The 16,804-nt window shown below is 55.1% G+C and overlaps 1 protein-coding gene across 1 annotated transcript; it reads left to right on the forward strand.

Moving 5' to 3' along the window:
- Positions 1-6,475: 6,475 nt before the first annotated feature.
- On the forward strand, positions 6,476-9,343 carry PNMA8B (PNMA family member 8B). The gene has a single exon (XM_047711584.1). It carries the CDS (start codon positions 6,916-6,918, stop codon positions 8,773-8,775), a length of 1,860 nt encoding a protein of 619 aa, XP_047567540.1. The 5' UTR covers positions 6,476-6,915; the 3' UTR covers positions 8,776-9,343.
- The last annotated feature ends 7,461 nt before the right edge of the window (positions 9,344-16,804 follow it).

The following is a 16,804-nucleotide window of genomic DNA, read 5'->3' on the forward strand; positions in this document are numbered from 1 at the left end:
TCTCTCTAGTCTCTAGTATCTGTTCTGGGACCCACCTGTGCAAGTCGCTGGGGACGGTGTTGACTGAGCCAGGCATTAACTCCTGAAGCTCGTAGCTGTGATCACACAGGGACGTGAGCATTTGCAGGGAAAGGCCTGGATTTTCAGGGGAGGGGAATGTGCCTGAGTGGAGGCACTGTCAGGGCCAGGCCCATGGGGACTTGTTGATGTGACCAAGGAACAGAAGTCTTTGTTGGGTCCCCAGAGCTGGAAGCTTTGCTACAGTTTAGGTGCTGTGTGACCCTGGGAAAGTTGAACAACATCTCTGAGCATCACTTTCCTCCATTATAAGCTACTCAGAGTGGCTGTGTGGACTGAGGCACTTGGAAGCCTTAGCACAGTGCTGGGGTTCAGTAGGACTTCAGGTAGCCTTAGGTAGCCTAAACTGGCCATAATCCTCCTCCTCTAATTGGTTTTGTCTGTAGGGGAGGCTGAGGCTCTGCCTGAGGGATTTGTTGGATCAGGGCGCCCTCTGGTGGGAAGAGGGAGACAGTTCCGGGAAGAAAGGTGGAGCTATGAGTTTGAGATCACCTTCCTTCCTCTCTTCTTCATTCTCTCCCTTCTTCTCTGCTTTCTTTCCTATCTCCCTCCCACACACACTCCCACAGGACATGCTCCCGCCTAGCTGGAGGTCCAGAGCTGACTGAGACAGCCCAGGCCCCGTCCGTCTGGGGTTCACAGTCCGATGGTGGGTGGGGAGTGGGGGACCCACTCAGGAAGTCCTCCTGAGTCCTCCTCCCCTTAACGCGGGAGCCGGTGTCCTAGCCTGGAAAGATGCCCCGGAAGGAGGCTGGGACCGCAGTGCCATGGTGAGGAGCTTGTGGTTCAGAGAAGGGGAGAGGCAAGGTCAAGTTTATGATGTCTTGGGGAGGATGAATGGTGGATGGATGAATCTCTGAAGGCAGGAGTGGACCCGGAGAGGAGGCTGGGGGTGGGGTGGCGCACCGGTGGGGGGAGGAGGAGGGAGACGCCAGAGCCCCTCCCCATCCCAGTTTGAGAGAGGAGCCCCCCTCATCCCGTCTGGTAGTCAGTCTGATGGGGCTCTCCAACACACACCTCCAGACCTGGCCCAGGTCTCTGATCCCCAAGCAGAGCTCCGGCTGGTGGTGGCGCCCCCATCAGCCAGAGGGTCTGCGCTCCCTGCTTCCCCAGGGCGAGTTCCCGTTGGCGCTGGTGGGCCTGAGGGAGAGTCTGGAAGGCCTCTTGGCTGGGGAAGGGGGGGTTGGGACGGGACGGGGGGAGACTCTGTCCCTGTACGGGGAGAAAGACCTCCGAGCTCCCACAGCAGAGTGAGAGGTAGCGGAGCCTAATAAAGAGTTGTGCAAACTCCTTCGGAGTCAGAGAACCATGAACCATCACTTTGCACTTGAGAAACAGATGAATCTTTGAAGTCTGGATAATGTCCAGTTTGGGGAGAGGGCTTGGGGGGCTCAGGAATTCTCAAGCGCTGATGGTGGGCACGTGGACGGGGACAGCCATCGCACAGGGTGACTTGCAGGGCTGGGGAGAGTTAGCAAGACATGGACCCTACCTCTCGGAAGTCCTGCTTGTGGGACACATACAAGGACCGTCTCATTCAGCATGGAAGGATTGTGTGAGGATGTTTTGTGGTGTGTGGAGGAAGAGATGGAGACAGGTGTGTGCCAGTTACTTTTTGTTTTCTTTTCTTTCTTTCTTTTTTTTTTTAAGATTTATTAATTTATTTGAGAGAGACTGAGAGTCCATGGAACAGGGGGAGGGGGAGGAGCAGAGGGAGAGGGAGCCAAGCCAACTCTGCAACTCTGCGCATGTGCAGAGCAGAGCGGGAGCCTGATTAGGGAAGGGGGCTGGATTCCAGGACTCTGAGGTCATAAAATCAAGAGTCAGACACTTAACTGACCGAACCACCCAGGGGCCCCTCTGCCAGTTACTTCTGCCGTGCACCAAGTCATCCACAATTTAGTGGCATAAAAACAGCATCTGTTTATGCACATGGCTTCAATGATGAAAGTGGACAGTAGGAACAGGGTCTCTCTACTCTCCAATGTCTAGGGCCTTAGCCATGGTGACTCCAAGGTCAAAGGTCTGGAATCACCCAGAAGCTTGACCTCTCATGTGTTTAGTGCCTGGTTTGGGGTGACTTGAAGACTAGACTTAGCAGGAGCTGTAGACTTTCGTGCTCTCATGTGAGCTGTCCATGGGAACTGGGCTTCCTCACAGCAGGGCAATGGGGTTTCAAGGAAACCCCATTTATCCCTGGCCTGGGAAGACCCAGAACATCACTCCCACCACACTTTATCAGTGTGGGCAAGTCACGAGCTTGCCCAAGTTCAGGTTCAAGAAAATAATGTGGGCCCCACCTCTAGAGGGGACAGACTTGCAGCCATGTTTTGTTTTGTTTTATTTTTTTTTTAAAGATTTTATTTATTTATTTGACAGAGAGAGATTACAAGCAGATGGAGAGGCAGGCAGAGAAAGAGAGAGAGGGAAGCAGGCTCCCTGCTGAGCAGAGAGCCCGATGCGGGCCTCGATCCCAGGACCCTGAGATCATGACCTGAGCCGAAGGCAGCGGCTTAACCCACTGAGCCACCCAGGCGCCCTGTTTTGTTTTATTTTAAAGATTTTGTGTATTTATTTGAGATTGAGAGAGAGTGAGCAGTGGCAGAGGGAGAGGGAGAAGGAGACTCACAACTGAGCAGGGATGCCTGACATGGGGCTCCATCCCAGGACCCCAGGATCATGACCTGCGGCTAATGCAGACACTTAACCCACTGAGCCACCCAGGCGCCCCCAGATATAGCTTTGATGACCTCAAACAGCAAAGCGTGGTTTGGAAGAACATGTGATTTTTTTTTTTTAATTTATTTGACAGAGAGAGATCACAAGTAGGCAGAGAGGCAGGCAGAGAGAGAGAGGAAGGAAAGCAGGCTCCATGCTGAGCAGAGAGCCCGATGCGGGACTCGATCCCAGGACCCCGAGATCATGACCTGAGCCGAAGGCAGCGGCTTAACCCACTGAGCCACCCAGGCGCCCCCAGATATAGCTTTGATGACCTCAAACAGCAAAGCGTGGTTTGGAAGAACATGTGAGAATAAAAGGACATGGGAACAATAGAAAGTGAAAAGAGTTGCCCGGGCTAGGGGAAGAATTGGGCAACCGGCTGAAGATCCAAAGGCATTTTAAGGAGCCGGAGGCAGGAGGAGTCCACAGCTCCTTGGGTGTAAACGTTCTGAAAGGCAAGGCAGCCACCATGATTCAGGCACCAGGGAGTTAAGTGTGTGTTTTGTGTGTGTGTGTGTGTAGGATGCGCTGATATGGTTTCCTTAGCAACGAGGATGGAGAGAGGGGAGCAGAAAGACAGAGGAGTGAGGACAAACCCGGGAATGCACTTCACTCCCATGATTCAATTAGAACTCGCTAGAAAGAAACAGCACCCCCAGCCCAATCTTATCTGGAGGGCTCCCTAGGGACATTGTGTTGTATCTCTAACACAGCGTTCTCGAACTCTTTGGTCTCAGGACCTCTTACATTATTGAAAATGATCAAAGACTTCCCAAAGAGATTTTGTTTATGGGCATTCTACCTATGGATATTTCCCGTATGAGGAATTTCTGTCAAGAAATCAAAAGAATACTCACTGACAAACTCTTTTTAGAATAGCAATGCGTATTTGTTACAGGTTTGTGTAAAGAACACATTTTATTTAAATAGCTATATTTTTCCCCCAAAAGATTGTTAAGTTCTTCCAAATCCTCTTCATGCCTGGCTTGATGGAAGGTGCTGGAACCTTGTACCTGCTTCTGCATCCAGTCAGTTGCAATAGTGCTTTCCAGGTAGCCTTTGGATGATTCCCCTGCACACTTGTGAGAGAATGAGAGTGAAAAAGGCAAATAATGTGTTAGTACTCTCATGAAAACAAGGTTGATCTCATGGACCCCTTGAATTGCCTCTGGGAACCCCTAGGGGTTCCTGGACCACACTCTGAGAACCCCTGCCCCAATGGTGCTGTTACCACTTAACAAACAGGCTCAGGCTTCCCCACCGTCCCTGCCCAAACACGGGGAGGTGGGAGAAGAATTGTGCAAAACATTTGCTATGCCTTCCTCTTCCAGCTGTTTCTACGGGAATGGAAGATGGCAGCCTGGGCTAGGCAGGACATTTGGGTTTCCCATTGACCTGCCTGGCTGGTGCCCATTCGATCTGCTCGTGGGGTTTAGTGTTCAAGGCCCACTCTGATTCTGGGCTCTGGAACTCCTGCAAAGCTATAGGGACCTTCAGCTCCTGGACACCAGTCTGCTTCTGGAAGTTTCTGAGCATCTCTAATTCTCTACTTGGCTTCTGGGACCATGCCCCACCCACTCAGTCCTGTTCCCTGCCCCATCAGGAGAGGAATGAGCAGGACTTCCTGTGAGGGAGAGAGCAGCTAGAAAGGGGAATGAAGAGGACAGATCCTCACACCTACCATTCGTAACTAAATGTGGATTTAGAGCTAAGACAGGGGCAAGCCAGATGGAATTATGAAGGAAGTATGCCGGGAGGGGGGCCCTAGAATGAAAGCACACATAGTCACCGGTGATTAAAACCATGTTTAAAAAGACGCATGGTTGGGATGCCTGGGTGGCTCAGTCGGTTGGGCGTCTGCCTTTGGCTCTGGTCATGTTCGAAAGGGTCCTTCCTTGCTCAGCGGGGAGCCTGCTTCTCCCTTTCCCTCTGCCTGCTGCTCCTCCTGCTTGTGCTCTGTCTCTCTACCAAATAAATAAATAAAATCTTTAAAAAAGTAAAAAAAAAATAAAGAAATATAGAGTAATATCTCATTAACAACCGTTGCATATTGATGGCATATGCAAATGAGCATATTTTGTATACTTTCGGATACATGAAATCTATTCTCTTTCTCTCTCTCTCTCCCCCCCCCCTTTTTTTTTTAAAGACTTTCACCTGTTTCTTTTTATTGACTGAGGGTGGCTGGTGGCAAATTCAACACTACATGTGTGTCTTGCATGTGGGGCTCAAATTAGATTTCCGACAACTTTGCTTGGGTAACAGCCATTTGCAGATCAGGAGGGTAAAACAAGAGAAAAGCAGGGGTACCTGGGTGGCTCAGTGGGTTAAGCCTCTGCCTTCGGCTCAGGTCATGATCTCAGGGTCCTGGGATCGAGCCCCGCATCGGGCTCTCTGCTCAGCGGTGAGCCTGCTTCCTCCTCTCTCTGCCTGCCTCTCTGCCTACTTGTGATCTCTCTCTCTCTCTCTCTCTCTGTCGAATAAATAAATAAAAAAAAATTAAAAAAAAAAAAGAAGAAGAGAAAAGCAGGGAAAAGAAGAGCTACGAGTGGGGGTTGGTAGGGGAGTGAGTAAGCAGTCTGGTTTGCCCTAGGCCCCGTTGCCATGGTAACTGTGCTGTAAACTCTCTTCTGACAAAAAAAAGAGAGGAGCAAAAAGCCAAGGTGTTTTGATTTCTTATTTATTTAACACATGCTTATATAATGACGAGTTCTCAATAAATAATTTCCATAGCCACTCTACTATGGAGCATCAACTCTGGGCCAAAGAATGTCTCTTCCAAGTGTTTTCCTGGATCACGTGCTTTAACCCTCATCAGGGGCCTATGAGGTAGGGTTCATGGTCATTGTCATTTCACGAAGGAGCAAACCTGGCCTGGAACTGCTCAGGAATCTTTTCCGAGTGGGGTGGGGGGCGGTGGGAGCAGGAAGGGTAGAAATAGCTTAGAAACCGGGCAGCTGGACCGCAGAGCCTGATTTGCATAGAGTGGGCGGGACAAAGGATACAAAGCAAATGTGTGTTTCGGAGCAGCTATGATATTCACCTGTCCCAGCCAGCGAGGGGGGAAACGCTTTCTCCGGGAACTGGAACTCACGGCCGGTACCCGGACTGATCCTACTGATGCTACACCTATAGGAGGCACACACAAAACCCAGCTTAGTTGCAGTGCCATTTCTGATACTGGAATGGGCTCAAGAATGAAGCCTGGTCTGCGGGAGCTGGGCCTGTGTACCCTGAGGCCTGTGTACCTAGGCTGAAGCCTGAGTGACCCCGCAATTCCCAACAAGGCTTCTCTCCGGACCACACTGTATGAGGCCAGGACCCCCGGGACTTAGGTCTCCTATCCTGACCTCCACCTGTCCTCTGGGGAGGGGGATTACAACCCGCTGAAGCATGTCTCTCCTGAAGTCCGCCCCGCGCCCCCACCATCCTTTGAATGAGGTCGGGTCACCCAGACGGATGTCTCGTTGTCCCCCGTGAATTTGGCTTTTGTGGGTTCATCAATGAAGGTGGCACTGCCCAGCCCCACGTCCTCCTTTCCTCAGGCCCTTTAAGAGCGGCTCCTTGGACCCCAGCGACACAGACCCCCAGCTCCAGCCGGCCGCGTTACCACGGAGACCAGGCCCGGCTGGGGGAGGGGCGAGCCCGGGCGCGCAGGCGTAGGACCCAGCAGCCCGGTCGCGGCGCAACTGCTCTGACTGGAGCGGAGGGTGAGCGCACAGACTCGGCCAGAGCCCGGCTCCCCTCCCCCTGCCGCGCCAGGTGACCACGGTGGCGCCCTCCCCTGCACCTGGATGAGGTCGCGTCACTGAGGCCATTCTCAGGGACAAAGGTCGGAGCGGCCAGGCTGGCGACATCTCTGAAAGTGACTCCTAAGCCCCTCTGCGGATTTTCCAACGGCCCCAGAGAGGGGGCATCAGGCCAAGCTGCTGCGTCAGCTGGTTAGAGGCGACAAGAGCCTGATCCAGAGGCCCCAGAGACTTGCCACGTTCCCCTGAACCTGAACTCCAAGGCTGCGACACTGTTCTAAGGCGGGATTTGCACAGCGAACCGCAGTCCACCTCCGCCCCAGGCTTGCTGCCACGCGGCCAACGGCACCAGCCAGTAGGCGGCACCATGGCCGTGAGCCTTTTGCGGGACTGGTGCCGGGGACTGGATGTGGACACGCACCGCGCGCTGCTGGTCACCGGCATCCCGGAGGGCCTGGAGCGGGCCGCCATCGAGGCTGTCCTGCAGCCGGCCCTCTTGCCCCTGGGCACATTCAGGCTATGGAACACCAGGGCCGCGAGGGACCACAAGGCCAAGGCTGCCCTGGTGGAGTTTGTGCAGGACATAAATCACGCGTCCGTCCCCAGGGAGATCCCGGGCAAGGACGGAGTCTGGAGGGTTGTGTGTCAGGACCCCGCGGAGGACCCAGGAGTCCTGAGGCACATGAGACGCCTGATGCTGGATGACAGGCCCTCGAAGGCCACAGGGCCCTGGGCCCCCGAGAACACGCTCCCCTCTCTGGCTAAGGAGACACAGGCCCAGGGCTCAGAGCCAACTGCCAAGAGGGCTGGCCCACCTCCTAGGAGGGGCCGCAGGGCTCGAAGAAACAGAGCTAGAGGCAACAGGTGGGTCCCAAGGGGCCAGAGCACCGAGGGACGGGAGCAGCCACCCACATCTGCCAGGTGGGAGTCTGACGCCTCCTCCGAGGGCAGCCTGGGCATCGTGCTCGAGGAGCTGGACCAGGACGACCTGAGCACGGACGAGGCGCAGAGCGCGCTGTCCGCCACGCTGCACCAGGCGGCGAGGGAGCTCAGCACGAAGGAGTGGGCCCTGCAGGGCCGCGCCAACACAGGAGAGGGGCCCCGCGAGTTATTGGCCCTGGTGACGGTGACGGAGGAGGCCAACCAAGAGCCGACGGAGAAAGAGGCCTCGGAGCCCCAGGCCGTGAGCCTGGATGGCAGCGGCGAAGGCCGGAGCCGCGTCCCCGACTTAGTGGCCCTGCTTGCTGTGCGAGACGCCGGCGACGAGGAGCCCGTCTACCGCGACGCTCCCGAAGGCGAGTCGCAGCCGAACGGGGATCCGGGAGACGAGGCGCTGGACCACCCCGAGTTTGTGGCCATTGTGGCCTCTACGGACCCGTCGGACCCCTCGGCCCGCGAGGAGCTGCTGAAGATCGCTTCCGTGATCGCGTCCCTGGGCTGGAGCCCCCGCACAGACCCGACCGATGCCCTGGGCGAGGTCCTGTCCGTCCTGTGCCAGGACACTGGGGGAGCCCGCGTGCAGGTGCAGGAGGCCGGCCGCCGGGTGGACGGCCTGGTGCTGCGGAAGGCCACGGGCGGCGGGAGCCTGCGGGAGTGCGTGTGCGCCCTGGCCGCGCCCGACCCCCAGTCCCCCGGCAGGAGGGCGCCGCGTGGCCTCCTGGCGGGCTGGGACGACGGCGAGGGGGGCCTCCTGGAGCTCGTGGCGCTGCTGGCCGCGCGGGACACGGCGGGGGTGACGCCGGAGGCCGGGGACAGCGGCCGGGAGGGCGGGCGGGACGGGCGGGGCGGGCGCGCCGGAGGCCAGCTGGGCGAGGTGCTGGCGCTGCTGGCTGCCGGGGAGGGCGCGGCGGCGGAGGCGGCGGAGGCGGCGGAGGCGGCGGAGGCGGCGGAGAGCCGGGAGTCGGGACCCGAGCGCCGGGCGTCCGGGAAGGCGCGGACCAAGCGGGCGCGCACGGCCTCCGGGACCCTGGGCGACATGGCGGCGGCCCCCGGCCCGTCGGGCTCCCGCAGACGCCGAGGGGCAGGCGGAGGCCGCGGCGGGCGGGCGGTCACTCCCGAGACACGCGCGGGGGACCCGGCGGCGGCGCAAGGGAAAAAGAAGGGGCGCGCGGGCGCGGGGGCCCAGGTGCAGGCCGACGAGGCCAGGGCTCAGCCGCCCCCCGGCTCCGAGTCAGCCCGCGGGAGGAAGGCTCGTCGCGGCGGGAGGCAGCCCCCCAAGCGCCGCTAGGGGAACCCGGAGTCGCGCGGCCGCACCCGGGGCGCTGCCCCCGCCCCCAGCGGCAGAGGCGGCCTCCCGGCTTCGCCGCGCCACCCCCGGCTTCGCCGCGCTGCGGGCCGCCCGCCTCCCCGGCGCCTCTCTTTCCACCATCGCGGGTGGTGGGAGCGGTCCCAGGAAAGAGGGAGAGACACGCGGGCACCCCAGAGGCAGCAGCCCCAGGGGATGGGACGGCGTCTTGGTGCCCACCGTGGGGGCTGGGCTTTGGGCGGCGCCGGGTTAGCACAGGGCGGTGGGGAGGCTCGATTTGCTAGAAAATTCTTTCAAGCTCTGCGAGGCGCCCATCCTTCCAGACACCTGCTTCTGGCCAGCGTTTGTGGGCCCCTGTCCCCGGGCCCCAGTCTCATGGGGCCTGAGGTCTGGGATGGAGCCTGGGCCACCCAGCTGGGCCGTGGGTGTCTGCACGGAGTGGACGCCTGAAGGCTGATCCTCCCTGCTTGGGGGAGGAGATGATTCCAGAAAGAGCAGCAGTCGAAGGGCAGAGGGGGCAGCTCCTGGGGGAGGGAGAGTTCCTCTAGGAGAGGAGGGAGGACAGGTGGGGAAGGGTGGGGCAAGGGAGGAAGAGGAGGAGGAAGAAGAAGGTGGAAAAGCACCAGCCCTGCCCCCCTCAGGTGCAGCTGAGACAAGTGACCCAGCTCCTCAAGGCCAAGGCCAGGCAGCTGCTACTGTCCACAGGCTGAATCTGTCCCTCGGGCTGCCCAGTGAGTTCCAGGAATCTGGATTATTTGCCACCATTTGCAATCCCATGAACTCTGGAGTTCTGGCTTCCCTTGGTGGCTGTGCAGGGCAGCTCACCTCCCTCAGGCCTGTGGTTGCCTCTCCACCCCCACCCACGCCTGTTGTCTCAGCAGCTGTGCGGCTTGTCCCGTGGGCTGACCAGGCCCTCAGTAGTGGCCTTGCAGGGGGCATAAGAGGAGGCAGGTCCCGGGTTCACCCTCTGAGTGACTCAAGCCTCAGAGGGGACCCTGAGGGGCAGGGGCGGGTCCAGCCAGTGTAGGAGCTGCCCTGGGAATGGGAATGGCTGGAGAGGAAGGAAATGTCCCCAGGAGGGAGCTGCAGCCCAGCCCCCAGGTCCTCCCAGGAGCGTGGCTCGGCGCTGTGGCGTTCAGCACCTGCTGTCCCAAGTGTGGCTGCTTCCGTGGGGTGTCCCTGTCCCATGGTGAAACGGACATCAGCCCTTACTGCCCACCTTATGTCCCTTCCGGAGCACTCTGCACTTTTTGCTGCTCCAAGTCCTCTCGTCCTGGGGCTGTGTGTGTGTCTGTGCCAGAATCCCTGTCCCCAGGGGGTGACAGGCCCATTGTGCTGGGAGGGCCCTCCTCCAGGTCTCCAGAAAGGAGCAGGGGCCTGGGGGTGTCCTCACAGCACAACTGGACCGTGCAAGCCCCACCTGGGGACACCCAGGTGCAGAAGCAGACTTGGGACGTGCCTCAACCATTCTAGAAGCTTCCTCCCTCAGAACTCCAGGGACCCCCATGGGACAGTTCCTGAGATCACCAGGGAGCAGGCCAGGAAGGGCCTGGGGCTAGGCCTGGGGAACAAGCCCCCTCCTCCTTGGGGCAGTAGATGGCCCTGGGTTGAGCGGCCTCTGTGGACACCAGGGGTGGGGAGAGCCCCATAGCAGCTGTAAGTGCCTCTCCTGGTACACTTGTCGCCTGGGACCCTTCAATAAAGTGAGTTGAACATTTGAACATGCTGGTCTGGTGTCTCTGTGCTCTGGATGGCGGGGGGAGGCAGGGGATTGGCTGAGGTTGGAGAACAGATGCCCCACCCCCCATAACTGTAGTTCAGCCTGAACACCTGGGCCAGCCCTATCACTGATTTGCAACCCCTTTTCCACCCTGCATGAGTGCCTATGCCCCCCACCGGGCTTCCTGCCCCAGCATCACCTCCCCCAGCACAAACCTGTCCTCACCAGGTTTCTCAAACCCAGAGCAGGGATGTGTTTGTCATTGGAGCCTGGGAAGCCCTGCAATCAAGGCTGAGATCCACTTGAATCCCTGATCCTTGGTCTGTGCTCTAGCAGGAATCTGAACCAGCCCCACTCTGGGATTGATTTAACAGCTTGACAGCGTCCATTTCAGAGCCTGCAATTTTCCCTGGCTGCTCCTCATTATCACAAGATGGCTGCAGCCACTCCAGACATCATGTTCAAAGACAGGAAGCAAGGGAAAGCAGAAAGCAAGAAATTTTTCCTCATTAAGGATGGGAATACCTTCTCCCAGAATTCGTCAGCAGACCTCCTTTCATATCTCTTTGGCCAGTACTGAGCCTCATGGATACCCCCTCACCAGGGTGGGGCTGATTAAGATCAAGGAAGCTCTGTCTTCCACCTGAACAAAATCTAGGTTCTGTTTGTGGGTAGGCACTAGACATTATTTCATACATGTCTGGTTATCTATCACTGCACAAGAAAGTGCCCCAGAACTTCGTGCTTAGATCCTCATATACTGGAACTACTAGAATCTCCATCTTACTGAGGCACTGAGAAGTTTGGAGGCTCCCCCAACCCCACACAATGGGCACGTGTCAGAGCCTGGCTTTGAACCTGAATCTCCAGGATTGCAAATCCCTCCTCATCCAGGAAGCTCCCCAGCCCTCCCTCCAGATGCACCTGCCCCTCCAGAGCACATGACAAGGAACGTGGGTGAAAGCATGGTTGCCTAGGAAACAGCTCTGAGAATCCGAATCTGTTCTCCGGTTTATAAAATCAAGGGCATTCATCGCTGACTTGCATGCACAGTTAGTTACAAGTTACTTGCCACCTGCCAGAGATTGTGGGGTGCGGGGCAGCCGTGGTTTCCCAACTCCCTGACAGCTTAGAGAGCCCTGACCGCGGGCATCGTCGCTGGGACAATCACCCTGACATCTCGGTGGTTTATTTTTCACACCTATTATTACACATCAGGGCAGTGGCTGTGGGTCTTTTGGATTCTAGAAGCCAAAGGGGCAGCTCCCGTTGGGGTATGGTCTTCTGGTGGTTTGCGGGACTAAGTGGCCAGACCACTCAGTGGCTGTTGTCGCTTCCGCTCCCACGAGGCACTCAGTACATTCCCCTCGCATGACGTGGGCCGAGGCAAGTCACCAATCACCTTGATGTTTGGGGGGTGGCGGCGCCTACTTCCCCTGCAGGAGCCACACCAAGCATCTGCCTGGCCACACTCCGGAGTGGTACCTTCCTTTGAACATCAGGGAACGCGACGATGGAGTAATCTTAACACACCACTGCCTTGCAGCAAAGGCAAAACCTCTTTCCATGTGGCTTTCCAGGTCTTGTCTCCCCCACCAGACTGTGTTTTCATCAAGATAGGGGATCAGATGTTCGTCAAATGAAGACATTACCTCAACTGCCTCTTTAAACACAGTCTCTCCAAATATAGTCACACCCTGAGCTCCTGGGGGTTAGGACATCAGCATGTGAATTTGAGGGAAGATACACTTCAGCCCATAACAGTAGGAAAGTCTGAACTGGAGACAGTGTGAGCACAGGGTTCCCCCCCCATCCCCCTCAGGTGGGAGAAGGTCCTGGTTATAGGAATGTAGGATCTGTATAAACAGTGACCAGTGTCCGATGTGTTCGCTGTGTGGACCCCCGCTGCCTAGAACTGTGCCTGACACAGAGGGGAAAATCCATGTTAGCTGAAGAAGCACATGAACGAATGGGAGGCTCGTCTACAAGATGCCATTTTGACCCCACTGGTTTCCACATTGATCCCTTCTGGAATGTTAGCTCTCCATCCTGAGGCCACAGTTCCTACGGATCCTGTTTCAAATTGTTTGTGATGAGAAATTGTATTTAATCATTGCACATTTTTTTTAAGATTTAATTTTTTGAGTACTCTGTACCCAACCTGAGACTCGAACTCACAATCCCAAGATTGAGCGTCCCTCGCTCTCCCGCAGGAGCCAGCCAGGTGCCCCAATCATTGCACGTTTTCCATAGGAAGCAGAACATTGCTGAAGCTGGAAATATTTAACTAATAAAGCATTACTAGTTCTGTCAGAATTAACTCACCTTATCTGGAAGTGGGAAGAATCTTCTAGAGTGAGAAATGAATCTGTGTGTTTTTACTGCTTTCACACATTTTTGCGAATAGAAGTAAACTAAGGCTATAGCAGCTTACAGAGGGAGAGCCTGGCATTTAGTGTGTTCTGCAGAAGCCATAGCTGCTGCTGTTCCTAAGATCGTTCTCTGCACGATGACCAGAGGGGTCTCTCCAGGACCCAAGGACACCTGCATTTGCCAGAGATGGGAAAAAGACTCCCCAGCATGGATGTTTCCTTCTCAAACTGAGTCAGGTCCAAGGAGGCTTATAGAGTGCCCCACACAAGTCTTCGTTGCCATATCATGTTCTGAAATTTTTAACTCACAACCTTTGGGAATCAAGAGATGCCTCACCCCACGCTGGCATTTCCGCTGAGCTGAGTCCTGGCTCGCTCTTGGTGGGGGGGCCCACAAAGTTTCTACTTGCCAGAGTCCCTGTCCCACCCACTTCTCCCCCTCACGACCACTGCCTGGTCTCTGCAGATACTTGAGTTTGGGAGTCCTGCTCTAGTGTCATTTGGAAAGCAGCATGGGTCAGCCAGAAATGTTTTCGCTACAAGTTACAGAAAGCCAAACCGACAGCAGACATAAACAATATGGATATTTCTTAGTTCTTAATTAAAATTTTGGAGGAAAGGGGCTTCTGGGTTCAATTAGCAGGTCAAGTACGTTATCCTTCTATTCCTCCACTTGTTGCCTTTTGCTTCCAGGTTTATTGCCTCATGATCACATTATGGCTGCCAAGCCCCGGGCATCACATTTTCACACAACAGGCAAAGAGTGGGCAAGTGGTGGTGACAGTCCTCTCCTCTCTTGCTTCTCCTCTTTTATCCAGTAGCAAACGTATTTCCCAAAAGCGGCCAGCACACTCAGTGGCCAGAACTGGGTCACTGCCTACCTGTGGCTGCAGGGGAGTCTGGGAAAGAGGGGAGCAGGCTTTCTTCACCTCTTTTGTATGAGGTAGTAAATGGGAGAGGAGTTGGAAGTGACTGTTAGATCAGCCAATCAACGATACCAGTGCTGAGGTGAACTCATGCCCACTGAAAAAATAATTTTTAAACACTGAGAGACAGAGACACCAAGATGGATATTTCCTTCTCTCCTGCAGCTGCAGTGGGAGGGATAGATACTATTTTGCGTCATAAAATCCATTTAGAGAATCAACTTCTGGGAGGGGGGGGGAGGAGGAGGGAAAAAAGAACCAGCTTCAAGAAAGTGACGGATTGAGGCCATTCCCAAAACATCCGTCTTGTTCCCTGTGCAGACAAGAGGCTCCGTTACCAATATCTTCTGTTCCCTGTTCATTTAAGCCTGTCCTTGGGAAGAATTTGAGCAAAGTCTGGGAGATTCTCTTAGAAATTGTTGCAATATTTGAAGAAAAATGACCGTCCCCCCCCCCGGAAGCCTACATTTCTGATTGGCTGTTTTCCTTGATTATTTGTTACCATGGTGATAATGAGGTCAAATAGACTCTTTTTTAAAGAATAAATAACAGTAGGTCTTTATTAAATCAGGCAAAGATCACTTCTCTTCCACGAACATGTTGAAATAAAAGTGCAAGGCTCTTCTAGATTTTTAAAAAAGATCTTATTTATTCACCTTTGAGTGAGAGAGAGAGAGAGAGAGAGAGAGCACAAGAAGGGAGAGGGGCAGAAAGAAAAGCAGGCTCCTCGCTGTGCAGAGTCAGTTGAACGGCTCGATCCTGGACCCCGAGATCATGACCTGAACCAAATGCAGACACTTAACTGACTGAGCCACCCAGGAGTCTCTAGATGTGTTTTTTAACGAAATAATTGAAAGTCTCCTCTCGGGGCGCCTGGGTGGCTCAGTGGGTTAAGCCTCTGCCTTGGGCTCAGGTCATGATCTCAGGGTCCTGGGATCGAGCCCCGCATCTGGCTCTCCGCTCAGCAGGGATCCTGCTTCCTCCTCTGTCTCTGCCTGCCCCTCTGCCTGCTTGTTATCTCTGCCTGTCAAATAAATAAATAGAATCTTAAAAAAAAAAAAGAAAGTCTCCTCTCAACTAGGGTAACAAAAGCACTTAACACAACGTGGGGTCCGCGCACCTGCTGATGGTAATTATTAATATTACGTTCAGCGCGCCCTCTGGCGGTCAATGGGAGAACAACAAGACTGTGTCTGCGAGGCGGGTGGGGTGGGGCTCCCAGTTTGCTGTGTGGACGGTTATACCGCGCAGCCCTAGCAAATACCACGGGTTTCGTTCCTGGTGCTCTTCGACTGAGCCAGAACACCTGACTACTTTGACCAACAGGATATGATAGAAGTGACACGATGCTGGTCCTGGACCCAGCTTTTAAGAGGACAAGCAGCTTCCATCTTAGTCTCTTAAAGCCATAAGAGCATCACTGCGCTATGAGAAGGCGCCCGGGGGAACGGAAGCTCGCCCGCTGAGTGAAGAAGCCATCTGGAAAATAGATCCTGCAGCTCCAGCCGCCTCAGCTCATGGCACCCGGAGCGGAGATGACCCCCAACCCAACCCTTTTCAAATTCCTCCCCGACAAAATCATGAACGACCTTAGGAAGAGAAACCATTAGGTGCTCATTTTACAGAGGAGGAGACCGAGGTTCTGAGAGGCCCACACAAGTGGGAAGCACTGGAACCAGACTTGTGAACTGGGGACTGCCTGGCCCCAAAGCCTCTGGTCTTTCTCACTGCACTATTTAGGAAGAGAGATGGGCTTTGGGCCAGCAGGGGCCTAACTGAAGGCAGAAGGGGCCTTCTGGGCCCTGTAGCAGCTGCTCCCCCTCTGACTGCTCCCTCCCTTAGAGGTAGAGTTTCTACAGAACAGAGTTTCTCCCACTCAGCCCGATTTGTCCATGCCAAGGGAGTTCATGTGGGAGAGAGAAGGCTGAAGACCTGACATCATTTTGGCCTTGAGTTCTAGGGCCCCTTGAAGACAGGTGATGTTAGGGAAGAGGGTGTCACTCTTTGAATGGTCCTTAAGTATCCAGGGGCTGGCCTTGCCCATTCTTCCTCCTCCTCCTCCTTCTTCTTCTTTAAGATTTTATTTATTTGAGAGAGAGAAAGCATGAGCAGTGGGGAAGGGCAAAGGGAGAGGGAGAAGCAGACTCCCCAATGAGCAGGGAGCCCGATGCGGGGCTCAATCCCAGAACCCATGAGATCAAGACCTGAGCCCACAGCAGATGCTTAACCAATTGAGCCCCCCAAGTGCCCCCAGAATGGAGGATTCTGAACACCCACCAGAAGCACGCCCTTGCTAGGCTGTGTCCCAGGCCATGGAGGTGACATTACTGACCTGTCCCTGCCCTCACAGATGTCACAGTCCAGTGTAGGGGGATGGGGTCACTAAACAAGCATACTGGTTATAACAAATTACCCCATAGCTTAGAGGTTGCCTACCAAGTAGACAAGGTGAACATCAGTGTGACCAGGGCTCCATCTGGTGGGAAGGAATGGCAAACAACAGGGTCTGTGACAAGATGGGAAGTTTTACTGGTAACTCCCACAGTTGTACTGGCAGAATAAAGATGACCTGTTAAATCTGAATTTCGAGAAACAACAAAAGAAGATTTAGTATCAGTATGTCCCATGCAACATTTGGGATATACTTATACCAAAAACAACTCCTTGAACATCCTGAGAGATGCATCCAGGAGGCCTCTGGCAACCCAAGCTGGGAGCTCAGAGAGAGGGCTGTGTGGTACACAGAATCCAGACCCCCAAGAAATACCCACATCCTTGTCCCTGGAACCCACAAATGTTACACTCCATGGCAAAAAGAACGTGCAGCTATGTTTAAATTAAGGTTTCTGGCAGTGGAGAGATTATTCGGGATTATCTGGGTGGGCGGGCCACACAATGGAGGCAGAGAGCACAGTTAGGCAGCCAAGAGCCAGGGACGGCCAAGGCCACTCCTGGAAGCCAGAAGAGGCAAGGAACAACCCTGCCCACACTTC

This window comes from Lutra lutra, chromosome 17 (assembly GCF_902655055.1).
Source record: "Lutra lutra chromosome 17, mLutLut1.2, whole genome shotgun sequence".
Taxonomy (NCBI): domain Eukaryota; kingdom Metazoa; phylum Chordata; class Mammalia; order Carnivora; family Mustelidae; genus Lutra; species Lutra lutra.